The sequence below is a fragment of the Hemicordylus capensis genome, chromosome 6, assembly GCF_027244095.1.
Source record: "Hemicordylus capensis ecotype Gifberg chromosome 6, rHemCap1.1.pri, whole genome shotgun sequence".
NCBI classification, from domain to species: domain Eukaryota; kingdom Metazoa; phylum Chordata; class Lepidosauria; order Squamata; family Cordylidae; genus Hemicordylus; species Hemicordylus capensis.
In genome coordinates this window covers 1761928-1786562 of record NC_069662.1, presented here as the reverse complement: position 1 = coordinate 1786562, position 24635 = coordinate 1761928, and the positions used below count along the sequence as shown (strand labels likewise).

General features: G+C 51.8%; 1 protein-coding gene across 1 annotated transcript; it reads right to left on the bottom strand.

Moving 5' to 3' along the window:
- Positions 1-8898: 8898 nt before the first annotated feature.
- LOC128329509 (asialoglycoprotein receptor 1-like) lies at positions 8899-24548 on the bottom strand. Its single transcript, XM_053260868.1, has 11 exons — positions 24501-24548; positions 24326-24340; positions 22669-22789; positions 19583-19684; positions 18420-18548; positions 17166-17261; positions 16763-16834; positions 15898-15984; positions 13032-13183; positions 12793-12896; positions 8899-10201 (listed from the first exon to the last, which is right to left on the bottom strand). The coding sequence occupies exons 1-11, from the start codon at positions 24546-24548 to the stop codon at positions 10051-10053; spliced, it is 1077 nt and encodes a 358-aa protein (XP_053116843.1). The 3' UTR covers positions 8899-10050.
- Between the last annotated feature and the right edge of the window lie 87 nt (positions 24549-24635).

Here is a 24635-nt window from a genome sequence, read left to right as displayed (position 1 = left end):
AAAACGTAAATTAAAAAATAAATACATTCTACCTTAAAATGTGTTGTCTGAACCGAAGGATCTCGGTTTATTCTGGCTGACTTCCTTCCAATAAACTAAGATCTGAACCTAAAATTTGAAGGGAGGGTTCAGATCTTGGTTTATTACAAGACAGTAAGTTTCAAAACGTGGGACCCCAAAGGCTGCAGGGGATGATGGGAATTGTAGTCTAGCAGCCTCTGGGGACTGATGTTTGAAAACCTTTAGGTTAGAATAAATTAGGCTGTGAGTGGGAGTGTCCTAGTGCTCTAGTAATGTTGGTTGCAGATCTGCCCCTCTGGCTTTTGTTTTTCTCAAGAACTAAGTTTCGTACCTGTCTTTACTGCTGACTCGTCAGTGTTCATTATATCTTTCCATGGAAAGATGCCAAACAGGACAGCGTTTAATTTCGAAAGCGGAAACCTCAGAAATGAGGGGATTCCTTAGAAGGAAGTGGGGAGGGAGAACTCTCCAGGATGCTTGGGCAATATTTATAACTGCAGTGACCAACATCCGGAGGGAAACTGCACTTGCAGAACCAACAAAATTGTGTCAACGTAAGGCTGTTGTATAATTGTACTATGTCATGGGGTTTTTCAGAATTGTGCTCTTGTGCAAAGGTTCCCTGGAAAAGGATGAGGCATGCCACAGGCTGCACACCTTGCTGTGCAAACCCTAATTTGAATGCAAACTTCTGGGCCCAACACTGTCCTTGGAGGCGCAGATGGCGGCAGTGTGCAGAAGTGCCTTTTACCAACTACAGCTGGTACGCCAACTGTGACCCTACTTGGAGAAGTCAGACCTGGCCTCAGTCACTCATGCGTTGGTAACATCCAGATTGGACTACTGTAATGCCCTCTATGTGGGTCTGTCCTTGAAGACTATTCGGAAGCTTCAGCTGGTTCAGAATGCTGCTGCAAGGATGCTCATGGGTGCAAGTCGCTTCACAAGTATTACATCCATCCTACATAAGCTTCATTGGCTACCGGTCCACTTCCGAGCTAGATTGAAGGTGCTGGTCTTGACCCTTAAAGCCCTACACGGCTTGGGGCCGGGGTACCTGTTGGTCCACATTCGCCCATATGAACCTGCCAGGGCCCTCCGCTCATCATCTCAGGCCCTGCTTATGGCCCCGCCATTAAAAGAGATCCAGTTGGCGGGGACTAGAGACAGGGCCTTTTCGGTTGTGGCCCCTTGGCTTTGGAACACCCTTCCTGAAGAGCTTCGCCATCCTCCCTCCCTCAGTGTTTTTAAAAAACATCTTGAAACATACCTTTTTAAGGAGGATTTTTAATGCTCCTTTTTTGTTGTTATATCTGTTAGGTTCTTTAGCTTTTTATTATTTTCAGTTTTTTAGCTTTTAAAATAACCTTTAATTTGCACCTAATAATGATTGTGGTTTGTAATCTGTCAACTTTTTTGTTTAGTTAATTTTAATACTTTTATTGTATCTTGAATCTATCATTGTTATGAGCTGCCCCAAGCAGTAGTGCACTGGAAAGGCGGGGTATAAATATTTTAAATAAATAAAAACAAATAAGCGCCAGACTTAGCACAACAGCCCTACACAAGTGTCGAGCTAGGATGTTGGCCATTGACAGGAGCTTGGATTTAATGTACACCTTGGACTGGGAAAGGTCGCTACAAGTCCATGAAGGTGCCAGTGCTGTAGACAATGAAAGTCCAGGGTACCATAAAACCAAGGAGGCTCCATCAATTGCTGGAAGATTAGTGATGAATTGCCCCTGAATTGCCCCATAATGCTGGTTTTTGTTCGGTAGGGGAAGGTTCCTTGCATTAAATTGCATTATAGCTTTCTTTGAATTAATATGTCTTTTCTTTTCTATAGCAATATCACAGTATTTTGCTATGACAAGAAAAAAATGATGACAGGAAGAGACTCATAATTAAAGCCTCTGTTGTATTCTGTCCCATATCTTTTATGTTTTGTTGTTTAGAAATTTGTCCCAGCGGGGATCCTGTCTGGAGTGTGGGGAGTGGAATCAGAAAGGAAAAGGGAGCGAAAGGAGAAGGAGAAAATTCCAAAGTTTAGGAAACTTTTGTTTTGTTTTATTTTTACATGTATATCCTGCTCTTCCTCCAAGGAGCCCAGAGCGGTGTACTAAATACTTATGTTTCTCCTCACAACAACCCTGTGAAGTAGGTTAGGCTGAGAGAGAAGTGACTGGCCCAGAGTCACCCAGCAAGTCTCATGGCTGAATGGGGATTTGAACTCAGGTCTCCCTGGTCCTAGTCCACCACTCTAACCACTACACCACACTGGCTCAGCTTTGTTGAAAGTTTGCAGAATGGAGTTGTTTCCGAATAATTAAATCGACATAACTTTGTGTTTATGAAGGAAGCAGCTATAGAACAGCCGCCTATGCAGAGGGGACAGAATGGATATGAGGCCGTTAGGAGAGACCTTACTTCAGAGTAAGCATGCCTAGGGGGATTGCTCTGCTCCTGCGCCCAGGAAGGGAGGGGGGGCTTCAGGCCTTCCATCTTCTCCCCCTTCCTTTATTGCTGCAAACTCTGCTGCCTCCACCTCCTAGACTCTGTACTTTTAAGCCAACTTTCAGGCTAATTTATGTCAAATGCTGAATGAGCTTCCCAGCCTTTGGCCTCTCTCTCTCTCTCTCTCTTTCTCTCTCTTTTCAGGCAGAGGCAAATTTGATATTTGCGAACTGATTCAGAAAATGGGCCACATCCCTCTTAGAAAATACTCTTTGTGGATCAGGCCAGACCTTCCTGTCTGCTTTCCAGGAGGTTTTTCACACAGGGCTCTATGCCTTGGGGTATCTGAAGAGCGAATCTGCTTCGCAGCAGATTCGAGGCATTTTAATTCAAGGGATTAGATGGACCATTTGCATAGCCATCAGCACCTCCACCAACACCTTCGGAGAAAGCAGAAGCCCAGGAGTTTTCCCCCCAAGAGCTGCTAGAAATAGAGGATTTTTTTTTACCCCGGACGTAACTCACATAACTCGAACTAAGCCAGAATTCGCAGCCTCCCTTTAGAGAAAAACAAAGCCTGTCCCGCAGGAAGGCCGGGTTAAATCCAAGGAATATGTGGACTGGCACACTCCAATCAGGAGTGGATTGCGGGGGGAGCCCTGTCTGTAAAACTGCCAGGTGAGTTTTCGTTCCCTGCCCAAAACTATGTAGCAGACAAGCTGAAGAATGGGGCGAGAGGTCAGTGCCAGGGGGCTCGCCAGTGGCCATGGGGCAAGCTCAACTGGAGTCCCCCTTCTCCTGCGGTTGTCTGTGCGCCGGCCACACACCTTGCACACGGCGTCATCCACAGGGCTGTGTGGCCACCAGAGACAAGACGGGCAAGCTCTCTGCCGGCCGGCTGCACTGGCACTTCCTTGAATGCTGTTGGGGTCGGCTGGGGGGATGAGTTCTTTTGCTGCCCGGCCAGACTCAATGGCACACCCAATGCAGCATGCCTGTCATGGGGGTGGACGGGCGACTCTGGCGGCCCCCCTGAAGGTGTGGCCGGGAAGCCTGGGCGAGCCTCTCTCTGGTGGGCCCTGGCAGTGCTTGGGGCCACAGCAGCGGTGAGACGCTTGTCCTCCCGGGCTCAGTGATTGATGGCCACACCCCTGGTACTAGGCCAGCTGAAATCAGCAGGGGGGGTGACCCTGCACCCCCCCGCCCCACACACACATGGTCTCACCCAGCCCAGTTCCTGGCCAGGAAGGAAGCAGAGGGTTGGCCAGGCTCCTGGGAGGATGGAGGCATCTCCTACCTACCTACCTACCTACCTACCTGGAGGCGTGCGCGCAAAGGCCTGAAATCTACTTGGCTGGTTTCAAAGTAGAAGGCGGGCACGAGCGAGGATTTCCTTTGCCGCTCTCTCCACCTGCTTCCAGCACGTTCACTAGCTAGCCCGCCCGCCGCCCACCACGACCTCACCTGCCGTGGTTTGGGAGATGGGCACAGAGCTCTCGCCACCATCCCTGCCGCCGCCACGCAGCAGCAGCAGCATTAAAAGTAAAATAACAAAGTCAAATGATAAAGTCAAAATGCGGGAGAAATGGAGTTCGGAACGGGGTGAGCATTTCCCCCCAGGAAATAGGGACATCCAGTGCAATGCGGGACAGTTGGCAACCCTAAATTGGGACATATTTGGGATGGGGGGAGCACCCACTACCTCTTGCTTACCCATTGAAGTTATCCCTGGGCAGCGGATGTGAGTTTTGCTCCGCACTGGTTCCCAGGAAGCACAGCACAACTGGACTGTGTTGTGCCTCTTTCGTTGTCTTTGCGCAAAATTCAGGAATATACTGTTGTCCACCAACTTTGGGAAATGGTTTTGTCTGTGTCTCCAGCCCCATGTTCATATTACCAATAATTCCCCAGAAACTAAAGCCTCAGATACTTTGGTGCATGCGTGATTCCATCATGCCAGCATTGCATCATGGGTGTTACAGTCACACATACAAGTTTGGCCCAAATGCTGATATGGCAGATATTTGCTATGCAGAACTGGGCAAGATTGGGCAGATCTAAATTCTGGCACAGAAGCTGCTTTGCTGATAATTTGCTGATAGTCCATATTTTTCTGAGTTTGCAGAAGATAGTATAGTGCTGCAATGGGCACTTCCTGATTAACCACTACAACACTGTCACAACGTATCTGCTAAGTGTCTTTCCATACGTGCTGTGTTATGACACTGCAGTCCCTACTCTGTCCACAGAGTGCTGTTCACATTTCGGATGCCTCATGTTGGATTTTATCACTGCAATTTAGTGCTATAACGTTGTATGTCCGCTGCAAAAAAGTAGCTGTATTTTCCCATTGTAGATTCTGGGGATCATTTTCAATTCGATCCTGCCAGGGGCGCTTTCCAGACCAGCTGCTGGAACAGCAGCAAAATGCCTCCGTTCGGGCAAGTCGCATTTGGAACGTAAACAGTAAGGGGAGCAGTCTTGCAGCAAATAACAACCCGGAAAAAGCAACTTTTTCACGCCGGATGTATGACCTCCTTGCTCTATATCGCAGCAATTACATTTGCAACAAGGCATCAGAAATGTGAACGGCCCCCTGCTGTCCCCGTAGGGACTGCGGTGTCAGGACGCAGGAAGTGTGGAAGCACCCTTCCGAGATTCGTCCTGCCCCCGTTGTAGGGTCTAGTCTGGAAAGCGCCCAGCCGAAGCCTTTCACCACAGTTCTAGCCATGGTAAATCTGGAAAGCGCCATGGAGAGTTAGAAATACAACCGGCTAAATTGTAGAGATCATATATACCGCCTAAGTCCCTGTTTGTTTGTTTGTTTGTTTGTATATTAAATTTATACCCCGCCCAAACTTAAGTTCCTATTTGACATTGTTTTACCCTGACCATCAACCTACTTTCCCACCCAAGGGGCAAAAGTGCTTTTCACTACCACTGGTCAAAGTGGGCATCAGCCACAAACCCTATGGAATCATTGAACGTTGCAGTTGGAGGGGACCCTGGAGGTCTCCTCGTCCAACCCCTTGCTCGGTGCATATTCTAAAGCAGGGTATGCCAGATTCCGTCTAGTTCTGTGGGAGCAAGCATGCATTGTGCTAAGCAGGGTCCAGCTTTGCTTGCATTTGGAGGGGTGATTTAGCAGGGGGAGAGCGGCTAGCTCGTTCCAACCCCAGCACAGCATCCCTGCCATGGCTGTTGCTGGGGTCTACCTTGTGTTTCTTTTTGTAGACTGTGAGCCCCTTTGGGACAGGGAACCATCTTATTTATTTACTGTTTATTTTTCTGTGTAAACTGCTTTGGTAACTTCTTTAGTTGAAAAGCGGGAGAGACTCCTGCCTGAAACTTTGGAGAGCTCCGGGCAGTCAGTGTGGACAGTGCTGAGCTAGATGGGCCCAAAGTCTCGCTTGGTTTAAGGCAGCTTCCTATTGTGAAGAAATATCTACGGTGCCCCAACCATTTCTGATCGGACTGTAGATGCTAACGGAAGAGAAGCATGATGGTTGCACCAGACACACACACACACACCGTGTGCTCCTGGTTCTCCTAGAACTGTGTGTGAGCTTTGATGGAGGGGACCGTATGTATTCTGTGGCCAAGAGGCCATTTCACACACTATGCCACAGAAAACTGGGTTTCTGCACCAGAGCTACAGTCAGTCCTGGCTCTCTGCTCCACGGACATGAATGACAGATGCGTTTGCGTACATGCATTGCATTCCCAGTCGTACGTGCTGTTCAAAAGTGTGCTGTGTGAAGCAAAAGAGGGCTTGCACAAGAGGGCTTCCAAAGTAACTCCCTGGAGGCAGTTTTCCGTCCAGGTTTTGTTCTCCCAACCACCAGGCCCGGAAACGGCCCTGCCTTCCTTTGCTGCTGTGATTTCCTTAGAGGGGTAGACTGTGGACGGAGTTTCATCTGCTGCAAATGGAGCTGGAGGACACACACCTGTAGACTGAGTGACAGTAATAAGGTGTGGTCCATTCTCAGCTGAGTTCCTCCAGGGTTGTATTCTCTCTCTTTTGAGCAATGGGGTGGAGTGTGGGGTGGGGGGTTGGAGTCTGCATCAGCGATCTCCACTGTTTCTGAAGCAGGGGCCCTCTTGGGCAAAAACCCTTCCATGCGAGAGCCTTTTCCCCCTGTGCTGGCCTCTGCACAGGGCTGGGCTTTTCTCAGTGCTGCTGGTGGTGGTGGGGCTTCAAGAGAGATGGAGCCCACCCTCAAGAGCTCTGTGGGGAAAGCGCTGGGGAGGGCTGCACTTCCCAGCAGCACTCTGCACACATCTTCCAAGATGGTGCAGAGCCTCAAGAGAGATCTGTTTCCCTAAGGACCCCCTGCCATGCACCCACACACACACAGTGCTGAGCAGAGCAAAGCACTGAACTATGAGAATGGTGCTGGTGGGAGGGTGGGACTGTGCAGTTTTCACAGAAGAAACTCCACCCAGGCCACATAAAGAATTAGGGAGCTGCACATTTATCATTGCAAAGTCAATAAATCAATAATAAACATTGATTAAATTAATTAATAATGGTTGCTAGAATACTACACAATTAGTCATAGAATTATGATCCAGTTACATAATTATAACCGAAGTCCAGGGTACTGCTTCCCCCCTCCCCCCGCCGCCCCCCATGTCAGGTCACTAAGCTAAAGGGTGGACTTGGCATCTAGCTGCCTGCTTAGCTTGCAACAGATTAGCCCTTCCTGTATGAATCCCCTCTGTTTCCCCTAAGAAAGCCTGGAGAAATGGCTCTTTGTTCTGTAACCGCGGGAGATAAAGGAATACACACAGAAAGTGACACTCAGGAGCCCGAGGGATCGTGCAACGATCGTGCAATGTTAGCCCACGTTTATCAAAATGCCTCAGGACTAGCAGAGATGGGAGGGGGGCGAGCGGAGTCCTGGTGTCACTGGAACTTTGGAAGTTTTCCTATCTAAGACTGATGCGAAGTGTGCTGTCTGTGCTTGCTTTGGGAGTGATCCTCAGCGCCTTTGTTCTGCGCAGAATAAACTGGGAAAGATTTCTACCCTTGGTGCGCTCACTGACTCTTGCACGGCAGGCACGAACCCCATTTTTTGGGACCACACGTGCAAGATATCATCGGGGAGCACTTTAGGCACAATTCAGGTTTTTCCTTGTGCATTGCGGCTGATTTATGTCTGGGGTGGCAAAATCCGCTTTTTGCGTCAGGGTGTTTTTTTTTACAAATTCGAACTCACAGTGAGCCTCTCAGTAAAGCCTGCTGTCTGGGAAATCTCTAGGTGAAGAGCTTTCTATTCACTCAGTCTTTAAAAAATTAATTTTAAAAAAAGTTTTAAAATTGTTTTATATTGTTTTTTTCACTTTGTGTTGTGATTTTTATACAATGTTTTTTGTGCTTTTATTGGATGTTCTTTAATGTTGTGAGAGAACAATGTGTTATGGGGCGGCTAACAAAGTGTGTTGTTGTTGTTATCAGGATTGACTAGGTGATTTCTGCTGAGACACACAGAGGTATCCTTGGTTAATTGATGGCTCATACTAAGGGATTCTCCTAAAGATTACTTGCACTTCTGGAAGGCTATTCCAACAATAACATGATTCTTGAGGATGCATGCGCCCACCCCAACAGCCATGCCTATCCCAATGGCCACACACCACACTTAACGCGGTGTGCAATAATTTGGAGGAGTTTCCGTTACAAGAAATCGGGGACCATTTCCTAATTCTGCAGAGCTCAAACCTCACGTGGGTCAGTCACAAAGTGGACGATACTCCTTGTCACAGAAGACAGGAAGAAGACAGGTAATGGAATCAGTTCTAGTCTGATATGGGATGACTGTATTTACCCCAATACAAGATGACTGGATTTGAGACGAGCCCTTTAAAAAACAGCGGTTAAATACAGGCTATACCTATAGTTACCCCCCAAAACCCACGCTGGAGTAGCAAAAGCAACACACCATTTCCATGGAGAAAGCCAAAGGTTTTGCGTCCCTGCTGAGACCCTGGAGGGGGGAAAGCACCAGGACTGTGGCCCTGCCCATCCCTGCAGCACGATGCCACCTGTCTGTGGCTTTAACAGCTCCACAGTGGGCAGGGATCCAACAGGTGCTGTTTTTCCCCATCTGATGCCAGGGAAAGTGGAACCAGGTGCCCTGCTGAATGTCGCCACAACCTGACATGAAAGCAAAGGCAGGTGTGGGGCAGCACCTTCTGTGCAATCCGGGGCACAGGGCCTATCTGTGGCTCTCCAGGGCCGCCTCCTCAGGCAAAGAGGGGCCTCCCTCTGCCCCTGCGCATTTTCCACTGCAGAGGCCGAGGCCTGAACCCGTGTCCCTGCACAGGCACAGCAGGAGCGAGAACAAACCCTGACTGCTCTGGAAACCGATCTCCTTGCCATGAGGCTCCTTGCGAAGAAATGCAATACTCAAAAAATGCTATGCTTTAAAAAATAACTTTATTAACTGTTTAAGCATAGATGGATATAGATTTCAATTCACAACCCAACAGACTCCTACCCAGAAGGGTTAGGGTTGGATCACAATACTGCTCATACTCTCCTTGACATAGGGACAGAGGAAGCTGCCTTCTACTGAGTCAGACCCCTTGGTCCATCTAGTTCAGGATTGTCTACACAGACTGGAAGCGGCTTCTCCAAGGTTGCAGGCAGGAATCTCCTCTCTCAGCCCTGTCTTGGAGATGCTGCTAGGGAGGAAAATTGGGACCTTCTGCATGCAAGCAGGCCGGGGCTCTTCCCAGAGCGGCCCCAGACCCTGAGGGAGATATCTTACAGTGTTCAAATGTAGTCTCCCATTCATATGCAAACCAGGGTGGACCCTGCTTAGCAAAGAGGACAATTCAACGATGCTTCCACAAGACCAGCTTTCCACCCAATACACAGGGATTCTCAAGCTTGAGTCCCCTGTAGTTCTTGGACTGCAACTCCCATCCCCCAAAGGCCATTGTGGCTGGGGATGATGGAAGTTGTAGTCCAAGAACAACGGGGACTCAAGCTTGAGAACCTCTGTCTTACACACACAAACCTGATTCCTACTTTTAAAAGACCAGTGTGGTGAAGTGGTTAGAGAGTATTGGACTAGGACCGGGAAGACCCGAGTTCAAATCCCCATTCAGCCATGAAACTCACTGGGTGACTCTGGGCCAGTCACGTATCTTAACCTACCTCACAGGGTTGTTGTGAGGATAAACATAACCATGTACATTGCTCTGGGCTCCTTGGAGGAAGAGCAGGATATAAATGTAAACAATAAAACAGATCAGGCTGTCTGACTTGACCCAGTTGAGTCCATGCCAAAAGTGGGATCAGAATTCAGGAGGACCACCCAATGCTCTGTGCACTGGAATACCCTGGCGCATGTATGTAGTATGTGACCAACCCTTCTACTCCCCCCGCCCCCCAGTTGGAATGCTCATGAACATTCTGTGACATTCACCCCAAGCAGCCAATCGCTGACGAGAAAGTGGGGTGGCTGAGGGCAGCCTGTCTTAGCCGATTCTATACAAAGATGATGATAAAATCGGTTATATGGGACTCTCTGCAGGACTCGGAGGGTTTGCATTTGCTTCATGCTAGGCGTTCAGCTCCAGTTCACACATCCAGGGGAGAGGACGCGAGCAGTGGTTGTCGTTCCATTGGCCACTGGCGAACATTTGAACGCAGTCTTCCCCGCCACCAAGGCCGTGGCCATACCAGTGGTCTGGCTGACCTTCACCCCAGTCCCTAAAAAGAACGGGGACAAGAGAGAGAGAAAAGAGCATCAAACAAGACGACCCCAGCTGGATCGCAGGGGCCTCACGGAAGGCCACAGCCAGGACTGGAAAACGGCAGTCCCCCTCCCTCATTGCTCCCCTGCAACTGGTATTCAGGGGTACACTGCCTCTGAACAAGGAGGCTCCGTATACCTGCTCCATATACCTAATAGCCACTAATAGACCATCGGATCTATAAAAGAAAGCTGTGGCGTTTTTACAGATGTGTTCTTGTGGCACTGCAGAAAACGGGTGTAATATTTTGAATTAATTAACCCAGCATGGTTTCCAAACCATGGCTACAGATTCTACCCTCACTTAGAACTCCAAATGGAAGCTCTGAAGCCCTCTTGGGAAGAGGCAACCCAGTTCAACCTCTTGCAGCAACCAGCAACAGAAAAGCCATGAAAATCTATGGGTGAGTAATGTAATTCACGGGCAATTATTTTATGAATAGCCCTTGGTATTCAAACGTGGATGTAATTTTAAAATTTAAATGTGCATGTAAAGAGCAAAGATATTCAGGGTATAACCTATTAGCGTTCATCTAATTTCACACGTAAATGCAGAGTTAAAAGCAGCAGACTGAAACGAAAGGTAAAGGTAAAGTTGCGCCATTGAGTCGGTGTCGACTCCTGGCGCCCACAGGGTCATGTGGTTGTCTTTGGTAGAATACAGGAGGGGTTGACCATTGCTTCCTCCCACGCAGTATGAGATGATGCCTTTCAGCATCTTCCTGTATCACTGCTGCCCAATGTAGGTGTTTCCCATAGTCTGGGAAACAAAGCAGCGGGGATTTGAACCGGCAACCTCTTGCTCGCTAGGCAAATTACTTCCCCGCTGCACCAGACTTGCTATATTGGATGCTGGAAGGCACCCTCAGAGGTCATCTAGTCCAGGGGTTCCCACCCTTTTAAAACAAGTCTACCCCTTCAAAAACCTCCAGCTCAGGTATGCCATAAAGAGTTTGGGTGTGCGCGCACATGCACATACATTTAAGTGTTACAGTTAAGGAGACAGGCTATTCCAGTCACTGGCTCACATCCATACCAAGTTACTCATAAGCAGTCTTATTGAAATTAATGGGACCAGAATTGGTTTCAGTGGGAGCACTCGGTGCTAATTTTCTGAAGGCTGTCAATCAGGCTGAAGGGAGGGGTGTGCTGAGCTTCAGCCCACAGCCAGCCAATCGGGAGCAGAGGAGGTGGGTCTTCACCTAACTACCTCACATTGCTGAGGATGGGTTGGCTTCAGGCTTCAGAGAGTGAAGAGGCAGGAGGGCTCTGGATACCCCTTGGGAGCCCTTCAAGAGCCCTTAGGGGTACTAGTACCCCTTGTTGGGACCCCCTGTTCCAGTCCTGCCTAGTACAGGAATCTGCTACAGCATTCCTGACAAGCGGCCATCCACTCTCTGTCTGAGAGCCACTGGTGGAAGGAAGAACCCTGAACCTGCTTGCTTGTAATTCCTCTATGTAATTTTTTAAACATTTGTATGGCATTTTTAATTTCCTTGTAATTTCACTTGTAACATGTAAACAACATTTAAAAAGTGCATGCTCTTGAGTTGTCAGGTCTCAGAATATTTAGAAGCATACACGTAATTTCCAACTCAAGCTGTACATTTTTGGATGTAAATTTAAACCATATTCAATGTGCTTTACTCTTCTAATACAATACTTCAGTTCAAACACTCATGGCAAACGTTTGAAATCATTATACAGTTAATGCAGAGTACTTTTTTGGTTCTCTTCTCTAAGCCATGGAAACATGCTCAGCCAATTTTTCTAAAAAAAATTCTAATTCAGAATTTCCTGAACACCCGCCTCGCTGGTATTGGCAGTGAAATTTTGCACGGCTTTCCTGCAAAAGACCAGCCGTGCTCCGTCCCTGATGGCACTCACAGAAGCAATGGCTGAGAGCAGAGCTGGTCTTGTGGTAGGAAGCACGGACTGTCCCTTCTGCAAAGCAGGGTCTGTCCTGCTTTGCATTTGAATGAGAGACTACATGTGTGGGCTCTGGAAGTCGAAGGTATTCCCCTCAGGGGATGGGGCCGCTCTGGGGAGAGCATCTGCATACTTGCATGCAGAAGGTCCCAAGGCCCCTCCCTGACAGCATCTCCAGATAGGGCTGAGAGAGACTCCGAGTCCTGCCTGCAACCTTGGAGAAGCCATGGCCAGTCTGTGGCTAGATGGCCCAATGGTCTGACTTGGTAGAAGGCAGCTTCCTATGTTCCTACCTCTATAGGTAGCTGCCTTCTCCTGAGTCAGACCCTTGGTCCAGCTAGCTAAGTACTGTCTACACTGACTGGCAGCGGCTCTCCAAGGTTTCAGGCAGGAGTCTTCTTTCCCAACCTCACCTGGAGACTGAACCTGAGGGCTTTCTGCCTGCCAAGCGGATGCTCCTCTGCCACTGAGCTAAGGCTTCATCTCCAAGTTCTCTTCCGGAAATCTTTTGTGGGGTACTGATAGGAACTAAGATTAGATGCACCAGTGGACAGTCAACTTCCTCCCTGGGAAGGGGAGTAATATTGGGAGGGCGAGAAGGATAAGGAACTGAGCTCACTCTTGTCGAAGCGAGTAGGACGATCCATCCACCCACTTCCAGCTGCCGCTAGAATCCGTCAAGCCAATCCAGATGTCCGACCTCTTGTGCTGATTCACAAAAGCCTAGCACAAGAAAAGACAGCCTAAGCCCCGGCGCTGCTTCTCCAGGGAGGGTGCCTTGGTGGGGGGGGCTCCCTTCCCACCCCTTCCAGATCCCCCTCCTGGAGGACCAAGGGCTGCCAAGCTCACGCCACTCACCTTCTCGTCAGGTGAGTTGATGATCACCAGGTGGGCAGACTTTTTCTCACAGTCAAGTTTCGCCTCTTCCCATGGCAGCCTCATCCGAGTCGTCCAATAGCAGCTCTGGTGGAAAATCGCCCAGTTCTTTGGGCAACAGCCGGTTTTGCTGCCTGGTGTGGGAGAAGAGTCCGTGATGGAGAAATATGGAGCCTCCACATGAAGCGAACCTAAGGACAGCCCTGCTGGACCAGGCCCAAGGAAGCCCATCTGGTCCAGCCTCCTGTTTCCCACAGCGGCCCGCCAGGTGCCTCTGGGGAGGGATGGCCCTCCCTCCTGCTGCTGCTGCGGCTGCTGCTCCCCTGAAACTGGGATTAGGAGGCATCTTGCCTCTGGGGCTGGAGGTGGCCTATAGCCTTCAGTTTCATGGGATGATGACCCCTGGTTTTGGTATTATGTGAGAGGGAGAATAATTCTCTCTGTCCACGCTCTCCACTCCCTGCATAATTTTATATACCTTGATCAAGTCCCCCCCGTAGGAGAGGAGAGCTGGTCTTGTGGCAGCAAGCACGACTTGTCCCCTTAGCTAAGCAGGGTCTGGCCATGTTGCATAGGAATGGGAGACTAGAAGTGTGAGCAGCACTGGAAGATCTTCCCCTCAGGGGATGGAGCCGCACTGGGGAGAGCAGGTGGTTCCTCCCGGGCAGCATCTCCAAGATCGGGCCGAGAGAGAAGATGCCTTCCTGCAACCTTGGAGAAGTTGCTGCCAGTCTGTGAAGACAATACTGAACTAGATGGACCAAGGGTCTGACTCAGCATATGGCAGCTTCCTATGTTCTTAGTTGCCTCTTTTCCAAACTAGAAAGCCCCAGATGCTGTAGCCCGGCCTTCTAAGGAATGTACTCCAGGCCCCTGGGTTGCCCTCTTCCACACCTTTTCCAGGTCTACCTATTTTGAGATACCTCCCTAGTAGCTGGGGGGAGACGGGAGAGCGGGAGAGAGTGCCTGCCTTCCTGCCCTGCTTGTGGGCTCCCTAGAAGGATCTGGACCAAGCAGTGATGAGAGAGGCCTCCAGGCTCTTTCAGGCTCATGGAGAGCGACTCCCATGCAATAAACGTGCACCATTTCTTGCTGCTAGGTGCAACTTGCTCATCTTGGTTTTCTCTGCCTTTCTTTACGAGGGGCAGGGCCTTTTCAGTGGTGACTCTTGCCATGTTTGTAGAACCCTGCTCCCAGGGAAATGGGCCAGGTAGCCCATTTTGCCCTTCCAGGTGGTCTCAGGAGCCGTGGGCTAAGATGACTGCCGTATGCTGCTGGTTTCAGGAACGTGCTTCTGCTGAGGTTTATCAATTTTATTTGATTTTACCAGGGATTCTCCTGGGCTCATGTCTTGCAAGCCGCCTCAAAGGCCCTGCTGGGCCGAAAGGCACAGAATAGCTGTCACATGGTTCATGGACTGTGGTTTTATCTCACCTTTCCTCCAAGGACGTCAAGATAGAATATGTTGGGGGTTCTCAAACTTGGACTCTCAGATGTTGCTGGACTACAACTCCCATCATCCCCAGCCACAATGGCCTTGGGCTGGAGCACTCCCAACATACATGGCATACATGATTCTCCCTCCCGCCATCTTGGTCCTCCGATGCATGAAAGCTAGGAAGACAGGAGGGCAGTCCTCCTCACGATCTTTAGTAGGGTAGGGCCAGCATCCTACCCACGTTCGGAAGCTGCCTGAACTCCTGGTGTTTGATCATCTGCAAGGGGGAAACGAGCTTGGAGGCACCAACAGTGATCTCATGCTAAGCGGCAGCTGGGGCGGAGAGCTTTTCCTGGTCTGTGATTGTAATAAAGGAACTGGATTGAATTGAGAGCTTTTCCTCTACCTCATTAAAGAGCCGGGTCCAGCTGCAGGGGTGGGGGACGGGACAAAGCCCCCTGACCCAGCTGCCGCTTAGCAGACGATCACTGTGGGCACCTCCGACCCTTGCTTTCCCCTTGCAGATGATCCCAAATTGGGAGCACCCAAAGCTCTTGGATGAGGGTAGCTCGCTTGACCTACCCTACTCATGAACGTGTGAATGGGCCTAGTGACTCGCTGCCACAGGGTCACCCCACTGCCCCACAGCCGAGTCAAGGGACTCTGACCTTATGCCTCCGCAGGCCTCCTCAACCGTCTCACCACTAGACAACCCTTCTTAACTCACTTAAGAAGAGGCTGAGCTAGCATCCTTCCAAGCCCAGGAAAACCCAGTCTGGACATTACAACCCTCTGGGATCTGGAGACAGCAACCAGGCCTGCACATGGCCCTGTGGAACTGCTGCGTGAGCCACCGTTGTGACCTGTAGGCCCTTCCAGCTCTGCTCCCACCACATGCATTGGGGGTGGCCATTCAACATCCTCACCGCCGCCCCTCCCCCACCCGCCAGTTGACCAAGAACTGGTCAACCCTGATAATCCTAGCATCTGCAGCAATGATGCGTACATTTAGGAACATAGGAAACTACCACATACTGAGTCAGACCCTTGGTCTATCTAGCTCAGTATTGTCTACACAGACTGGCAGCGGCTTCTCCAAGGTTGCAGGCAGGAATCTCTCTCAGCCCTGTCTTGGAGATGCCAAGAACTTGGAACCTAGATATTCTTCCCAGTGCGGCTCCATCCTCTGAGGGGAAGATCTTCCAGTGCTCACACATCAAGTCTCCCATTCATATCCAACCAGGGCAGACCCTGTTTAGCTAAGGGGAGAAGTCATGCTGGCTGCCACAAGACCAGCTCTCCTCTCCTTAGGGCATCAGAAGGGCCAAGCTGGGGAGGGAGAAGGGGACAGCCCCACTAACCACCACCCCTAGCAGCAAACACCCCCCCCCATACTTCCTTGGTTTTTACCATTGCTTTTCAGCTCTACTAAGTCACAATGGAAAATTCTGGAGTCTCGCTGCAAGGAATCCAGATGGTTTTTCAGCCGGGTCTTGACTGGGAGAGTAGAAAGACGCAGTCAAGGAGAGAGCGGTGGCCAGCTCAGAGAGTGGGAGGCTTAAGCCCCACCCATACTCTCAAAGGGCCCTGCCCCAAGCCTTAAGCCCCACCCCAACCACCAGGCCCCGCCCTCAGTGTCTCCACTACTTTGGCCCATGATGAAAGCAAACTCAAGAACTAACTCCGTCGCTACATTCATTCAGGTAAGGTCCTAAGCCTGGGCATCTGAGCCTTGGGTCCCCAGATGTTGCTAGACTATGACTCCTATCATCCCTCAAAGCCATTGGGGCTGGAGATGATGGGAATTGTAGTCCAGCAACATCTGGGGACCTACAGTTGAAAACTTCTGCCCTAAGCAGATTTACCGGTTCAGGACTGCGGTGCAGGGAGAGAGGCGATTTCCCCTTTGTCCCCACCATAGTCCTCATCTAAAGTGGACTGCATGCAAGTTCATATGCGCGCACACACACACACACACACACACACACCCTGCATCTTTGCCCTTGCGTTCTTGTTCTCTAAACAGCAGCTGCTGCCAGGGCAAAGAGGTACTTGATGTAATGCATAGCTTGTGGCTTAGAGCTGAAGTTGGGGCAACTCAGGTTGAGCAACGGGCATCTTCATTCATGTGCGGTGGTGCGAAGGGCTGGCCAAGCCTGCTTGCCAGAGACCTCAGGTCTGTCTGAGCTGCCTTCTCAACATGCGCCACATGCCCTGTTGGGCCATGCAAAGCAGCTGCCTCTCGCTCTCACACACACTCTCCGCTGCCACCCACCTTTCTCCATCTTGTTTCCCAGGCTGCTCAGCATTGTCTCCAGCACCTTCAGCTTGGATCTGGTGCTGTTCTCTAGAATGGGCAAGAGGAGGGGCGTGTCAGGACGGAGCTATCCCCCTCCCAACGAGGGGCGTGCCAGGGCAGGGCTATCTCCCGCCCCTGCCCCCCCCCAACAAGCGGCAAGAGCCCCTTCTTTTCTCTTCTGCCCAGGGATTCTTACCTGCTGGGCTGGGCCCCTGTGTGGCAGGCAGGCAGGCAGGCAGGGGCCACGTCCTCCCCTCCCAAGGCCTGGCCCCTGTGGCTCTTCAGGCACAGGCCCGGCTGCCACCCCAGAGACCTCCCGCCCCAGGGGCCTGGCGTCTGCCTCGGCCCCTCCCGATCGCCCCCCTGCCCAGTCACTCACCCTTGTGCTGGCCGCCAAGCAGCCCCTTCGAGAAGGTCACGTTGAAGCTCTGAAGGGCCTCCCGCGCGCCTTGCTGGCCTGTGCCGAGGTGAGCCCCTGGCAGGAAGCAGAGACCCCAGTGTGGAAGCAGCAGGACGGACCCCTCTCCTGGCCTTGCAGGCTCGTCTGGCTGGCCTTCTGCTCCCCCTCCCTGGACCCTCTTTCCGCCGGCACCGACCTCCACCTGGCCCACTCACACCTCCCCAGGCACACCTGCCTGCCTCCTCTCACAGGCCCCTCGGGAGCTGCCGCCTTCTCCCGCTGGGCCGGGGTCGGGCCCTTGCTCCAGCCAGAGTCCCTGAGGGACTGGTCTGGCCGTGGCCCTCCAAGGCGGTCTCAGGCCGGCGGCGGCACTAGCAGCAGGAGTCTGCCTTCCCCAGACTGGCCCGCGTGGGGCGTTCCCAGGTGGCGGTTGTGCTTGGCTTAGCCACGGAAGGGCAGGTGGGCCTTCTCACCTGGTCCCGCTTTGGGGTCGCAGCCCCTCCCTGAGAGCTCTGGGGGAGCCCTCCAGACACGAGTCGGGGTTTTCAGGGCTCACGGGAGCGGAGCCCCACCCCCGGTCAAAGGACGGAGGGGGGAACAATCCCTTGTTTGCGCCGGGCTTTAAGCCACCCACATTCGACATATCTGAAAGCCGCAGGAGTCACGTCACCCCTGGGCATCCCGCGGGAGAGCCTGGAGCTGCTGCCAGGGGTGGGACCCGGGAGGACCCCCTTGTGCAGGCCGCGCAGGGAGCGCCGGCGGCCCCCTCTTTCCTCCTCCTCTCGCCGCCTCCTCCCCGCTTGCGCTGCTTTGGGGGTACCTTTTCTGCAGACCCGCTTCATCCGCGCCTGGCTCTGGCTTGGCAGCCTCCTCCTCCTCTCTCCATCCCTGCCCCGCTGGTGCTGCCTCGCCCACTCCCTCCCTCCCTCCCTCCCTCTGCCCACACAGCCGCAGCCTCGCCCTCCCAGACCGCGCTCGGCCAGGAGTGACTCTGCTGCTGCCGCCCAGCAGCCCTCTGTGCCTTGCCTTGCCTTGCCCTGCCCTGCCCAGGCGCCCAGTGATTCCCCCCCCCACCACAACCACCAGCTTGATGCCGGACTTCTCTGCCGGCCAGCTGCACGGGGCCTCCCTTGTGCAAAGGAGCGCCCCCCACTCCGCCCAGCACCCCCACCCCCACCCCGGGGCTGCTGCCTCCTCCGTCCTCCTCCCTCTGCCCCACGGCCAGGCACTCACTCTTGACGCCCAGGATCACCACCGAGAGGCTGAGGAGGCCGCAGAAGACCGTCAGCACCAGGAGGAGGCGGCTGGTGGGGCAGATGCGTCTCCGGGGCGACTGGGGCGAAGGCAGCCCTGCTGCCGCCGCTGCGGATGCCAGAAGAAGAGTGAGGCTCCCCCCGCATTAGCCCTCCCTCCCTGGCTGGTGGTGGGGCCCAAGCAGGGAGCCCAGCTGCTCCTCCGCCGAGCCTGCTGGAGAGCCTCTCCTGTCTGGGGCCCCTGCCCACACAGCAGACCCCAACAGGATTCCCCAGACCGGAGTGTTTGCCGGGTGAAGGAGAAAGGGGGTGTGGAATTCAGGGCACAGGGGCAGAGGGAGGGAGGGAGGGGGGGAAGGAGCCACCAGGAACGCCAAGCGACAGGCTCCAGGACAAGGGGGGACCCCCCCTGCTGCCCGCCCGCAAGCCTTCTTTTGAGCATGGCTCTTGGCCTGCTGCATCTTCCCACCCCCACTGGGGAAGCAGATGCTGTTGATGCTGGGGCTGGTTTCCCTTTGGCCATCGATATGGGCAGTCGCTAAAAAAGCCACCACCAGCTGCACACTGAGATGATGGCTCTTACATTCCGTGCATCCCATTCCCAACAGCCCTTTCGTCGGAAGTTGGAGCCCACCCATGCATTTCTCCCACCCTTCCTTTCGGGACATCCCACAAAAACAAGGCAGTCCCTACCAGCTCAAGGGGAGGGCGACCTGGGGATCTGGGAGCAGAGGTGCTCTGACCCCTGGACTCCACAGCCCCTGCCCCCCCCATCAATCCCCTTTGGTCTGTCCCGGGTAGTGTGGTCGCCCAGCAGCGCAGGATGATGCTTAATTTGCAGAGCGGGGTGGGGGTGGGCCTCCAAAGGCCTTGAGGTCCAGGCTCCAAAATCACCCGGGTGCATCTCTGTCTGGGAGTGCAGGCCGGTGGCCTCCTCTTGGCTCCACGATCGATCCTCCTCCTCCTGCTTCGCAGAGCAGAGCCCGGCCTGCACCCACCTCTCCTCTCCTGCCTACCAGCCACCCCACCACCAGATGCATCCCAGGAGGAGGCAGAATCCTTCTCCTTGGACCTCCCCCCTGCCCACACACAGCCTGGCATTGCAAGCAGCCAGAGCAGTTCTCCCCGCAGGCAGGCAGGTACCTCTCCGGAAGCCTCCTGTGTCTTGGTCCACCACATCCCAAGGCTTGCTGCTGGCCTCCTCATCACCTCTGGGCTCTGTTGGGGGCTGGGCTTCCAAGGCGCCTAGGCTGGAACGGGGTGGGGGGGGACAGCAGCAGAGGGATGCAGGTGAGAAGGGGAGGAGGGAGAAGAAGAGGCCTCTGTGGAGTCAGGCCAGGGGGAGAGCAGCTAGGCATGACTGGTCCCCTTAGCTAAGCAGGGTCCACCCTGGTTGCATAGGAAAGGGAGACTAGAAGTGTGAGCCCTATAAGAGATTCCCCTCAGCAGGGGATGGAGCCGCTCTGGGAAGAGCAGAAAGTTCCCAGTTCCCTCCCTGGCAGTATCTCCAAGACAGGGCTGAGAGAGGCTCCTGCCTGGAACCTTGGAGAAGCTGCTGCCAGTCTGTGAGGACAATACTGAGCTAGATAGACTAATGGTCTGACTCAGTAAATGGCAGCTTCCTATGTTCCTTTGGGGGGGCTGCAGCGGAGAGGCTGAGGCCCCCATCTGAATCTCACCTCCTTTGACCAAATCCACTCGTGTCCTCACTCTGCAATATGGAGATCAAACACCATCCTGCCTTGGAGGGTTGTTGCAAAGTTTACAACCCGACAAACAAAGTTTCATCCCCATATGTGCTGATGGCGTGTGTGTGTGTGTGTGTGTGTGTGTGTGTGTGTGTGTGTGTGTGTGTGTTAGAAGCCCTGCTAACTAGGCAAAGAGGCACCTTTTAACGTGGTGATTCTCGTTATTTAGCAGGGGGAGAGTAACTGGCCCTATCCACCCCCAGCACAGTAACTCCAGTGACTCTTGCTGGTGTCTATCTTATGTTTCTGTTTAGATTGTGAGCCGTCTGGGGACAGGGATCCATCTTATTTATTTATTATTTCTCTGTGTAAACTGCCCTGAGCCATTTTTGGAAGGGCAGTATAGAAATCGAATAAATAAATAAATAAATAAAGTGCATACATACGTACATATATGTATATTGTATAAAATACAAGCAGTGTTTCCTCTAACAGGGATTCCTTGTATCCCATACAGGAGGGAATGCCTCTTTTTCTGAGATTATAGCCCTGTTCAGACAGTATGCTGTATGAGTGTACAGTTGTCTATCCACTCATACATGTGTTTGTGTGAAGGACTGTGCTTGCGCTCATGTTAAAAGTGAACCAGGGCACAGGCTCTCGAATGCAGGGTACAGACAGGAAGCATACTGCGGTACCTGCGTTCAGCATAAGGTATGGATAACTGTGCGTGTATCCATGAGTGTTGGACGTAAAGTGTGAATGGGGCTTATTCACTGTGAAATGTAAATGCGCCATCTGAACGCAAAGAAAGAATGCTTTTTGCTTCAGCACAATCATTTTCACCCATCTGCAAATTTAAACAATTAATTAGTCAGCCAAAACCTACACAATCACTCCACTAGGATTTCTTTACTCAGGTGACAGCCTCTAAACAGAAGAGAAGCAAAGTTTTTTGAACATGACATGAATGCCAATTATTATTATAATGGCATTAATCAGCGCTTCTCACTGTATAATTCTTTAAGATGATTCTGCTGGCCAGAAACATTCATATCTGTCATGTTTATTGATCCTGGAGGCTGCACAGTTGTGTACAGGGATGGATTTGTATCTGGGCGACTGGTTTGTGTAGCCCCTAATCCCAGGTGTGACTGTGGGGTGCGGGGGGTTATTCGACAGCTCTGGAATTAGAGACCCATGACATTTAACACTGTATAGAATGAAGGAAACAAAAGGCACTGCTTTTTAGGAAACTTAGGGCCCACAAAATGAAGTACTTTTTTACACAGTGCGCAATTAATCTATGGAATTCTCTGCCACATGATGTGGTGCTGGCCACTAGCTTGGGTGGCTTGAAAAGGGGCTTGGATACATTCATGGTGGCCAGGTCTATCAATGGCTACTAGTCTGGTGGCTATTGGCCACCTCCAGCCTCAGAGGCAAGAGGCCTCTCAATACCAGTTGCAAGGCAGCAACAGCAGGAGAGTAGAAGGCATGCCCTCAACTCCTGCCTGTGACTTCTGGTGGCATCTGGTGGGCCACTATGTGAAACAGGATGCTGGACTAGATAGGCCTGGGGCCTGATCCAGCAGGCTGTTGTTATGTTCTTAGGGCAGGGTAAGACTCCTGCCTGAAACCTCGGAGAGTTGCTGCCAGTCAGTGTTGACCCGGCCTGCACAACATAAGACCCAGGCAAGGGTGTAGCTATAATTGAGCGGATGGGTTCAAAGAACCCGGGCCCCCGATCTCCTGAGGGCCTCCCAGCTCCACCCCTCCCTATTTTCTTCATTATCTCCCTCACTCTGAAGGGCCACCGGGGGAGGGGTGAACATGGGCCCCCCTCTCCCCTAGCTAAACCCCTGGGCCCAGAGGCCAGATCCAGCCCACGGGGACTTTTTTGTGCTGGCCCTCAGGTAGGACTATCCTGCAGCAACAGCAGGAGCCATGCAGAGATCTTGATCTGTCAGCTGACATGCAGCTGTGGCTCGGTGCAGTTGCTCCTTGACGCTAGGTGCCCCCTAGCTCTGGGCCAGAGCCCAGTGAAACCCTCCCTCTTCCCCTTTTTGCTTCATTCTCCAACTCCAATCTGGGGCTGGCATGCACCCAGATTGTGCCCCACTGATTGACAGGGACAGAGCCTATTTTCTGACCAGTATTCATTGTTAAAGTTGTGGGTCCTTTGATGCAAATCCACAAGCCACTAAGAATTGCTTCCATTCCTAATTTTAACGTAAATGAATGCACTGACCTCGGCCCCACACACCAGGTCATGGGTGGCTCTGGCCCACCAGGCCATTTAAGTTGTGCACCCTTGGTGTAGTAGACAATACTGAGCTGGACCACTCAGTATATGGCAGCTTCCTATGGTCCTGCGCTGGTTATGATCTCCATAGTCTGAACGGTGCCTTTGCGGGGAGGGGGATTCTGTGGGGCTTCATCAAGCAGGCAAGAACCCCAGAGGCCAGGACCATCACATGGCCAAATCCATGCCAAGATGCTCACTGGAAGGCCAGATCTCCCATCTTTTCAGTTACTTACTTGACCAAAGAGCTTGCCATTCTCCAACTTGGAGTCGGTCTTCGCTTGTTCTCTGATGGGACTGAATGCGCAGCTGGGCCACACAAATTCCTGCACTTCCGACGTCCGTCAAAAGGTTGACCTGGGCAAAGTTTGGGAAGAGTGAAGGTCTGCCCAGCGACTGATTTCCCAATCTAGCCCCAGCGGCATCGCTGGTGGCGTCCAGATTAGCAGGAGAGCTGTGTGGCGGCCAGCTTGCCACTGGTGGAAGCCGTGGCCGGGGAAAGTGCTCAAGGGCCGGGACTGGATGGACCCCCCTCTTCCTTCTCCCCTCTCTCTCCCTGATGCCCAGGGGGGCACCCCAGACTCGGCACTCGTGGCCCGGCTCGTCCCAGCAACCTTTGCTCTGTCAATATTATTTCACTCAAGAGCAGCCAAGCGCAGGACTTTCCAAAGTACCAAAATAACTCCCGGGGCTTGGTCTCAAAGGTACCCCAGCCTCAAGCCCATTTCGCTGGCTCTTGTTTGGACTTTCAGGGCCCCTGGCCAAATTCCATCTGATGCACTTTTGGGGAGAACAATTCCCTAAAATAATGAGCATTAAAACCTGCACTGCTGAATGCACTTACAATTAAATTTAATGCAACCCTTCCCTGCAAAAGGATTAGGCTTATCTGTTACAGTAATCCCTCACCAACCGCAAGGGTTCTGTTCCGGGAAATCCTCGCAGTTGCCAAATTCGTGGTTGGCAAGCAATAGAAATGCATTGGAAACGGGGTTAGGGGGATCATGGTCGGGAAAAGACCAAAAAATAAAGAAAAAAGCCAAAAAACCACCATGCCACCCACCACCCAGAATCAGTCATACCTGTAGTTAGCAAGAGGAGTGAGGTGGGACTTCCAGAAATAACCCCAACCCCCCCCATCACCCTCATCACCTCTGAATCCCTTGAAATCACCCCAAACCCCCGAAAATCCCAGTAGTGGATACTTAAAACCACGATTGGGAAACCCACAGTTGTTGAGGGATGACTGTATATATTTTGAAGAATGTGTATGTATGTTTGTGCAAAATAAAGTCATACTTCCCGCACAGATACCAAATCTTGCATACACAATCGTGCCTCTGAAATTAGTAGGATATACCACTTTTTACACCTGAATATGCTGAATGAAAATCTAAAATTTATATATATATATATATATATATATATATATATATATAAATTTTGAATATAATCATGTTTTAACTGTGATTGTTCTCAACAGATTTTTAACACTCAGTAATCAGATCAATAATTCTAAAATGACATGCCCCTTGTGCTGGCCCTTGGCTTGGCATCCAGCCTGAAGGGAAGTTCTAGAGAACTCAAAAAGGCTTGTTCACAACAACTTGGCAATGCTTTAATTGGTCAGCAACTACCTCACTGCAATTTTGGGATTAATACCTAAGGCCATTAGGGCTGGGGATGGTGGGAGTTAGGAACATAGGAAACTGCCATATACTGAGTCAGACCATTGGTCTATCTAGCTCAGTATTGTCTTCACAGACTGGCAGAGGCTTCTCCAAGGTTGCAGGCAGGAATCGCTCTCAGCCCTGTCTTGGAGAAGCCAGGGAAGAAACTTAAAACCTCCTGTTCTTCCCAGCACGTTTCCATCTCCTAAGGGGAAAAACTTACAGTCTTCACACAAGTCTCCCATTCATCCAGGGTGGACCCTGCTTAGCTTAAGAGGACAAGTCATGCTTGCTACCACAAGACCAGCTCTCCTCTTTTCTACAAGTTGTTGTAGCCCATCAACACAGGGGCCTCAAAGTTGAGAACCCCGGCCTGCAATCAGGTGATCTGAGAACACCGGAAACTGCCTTATCCCCGGGGGAAGCAGCCGTCCATCTCGGTCCATTTCGTTGCACTGACTAGCAGCTGGTCTCCTACAGATGCCAGATCCAGGAACCAGTGGACTTGAGGACTCCAATGACCGGCTGCTAGC

Bases quoted from the DNA above. Each gene is read 5' to 3' on its own strand.
- LOC128329509 (XM_053260868.1), bottom strand. From the start codon at position 24,548: ATGGACCGAGATGGACGGCTGCTTCCCCCGGGGATAAGGCAGTTTCCG. The intron at 16,835-17,165 runs GTGAGTGACTGG...TGCCCATTCTAG, and splicing joins GCTTGGCGGCCAGCACAAGG to AGAACAGCACCAGATCCAAG. The intron at 10,202-12,792 runs GTGAGCTCAGTT...CGTTCTTTTTAG, and splicing joins TCCTACTCGCTTCGACAAGA to GGACTGGGGTGAAGGTCAGC.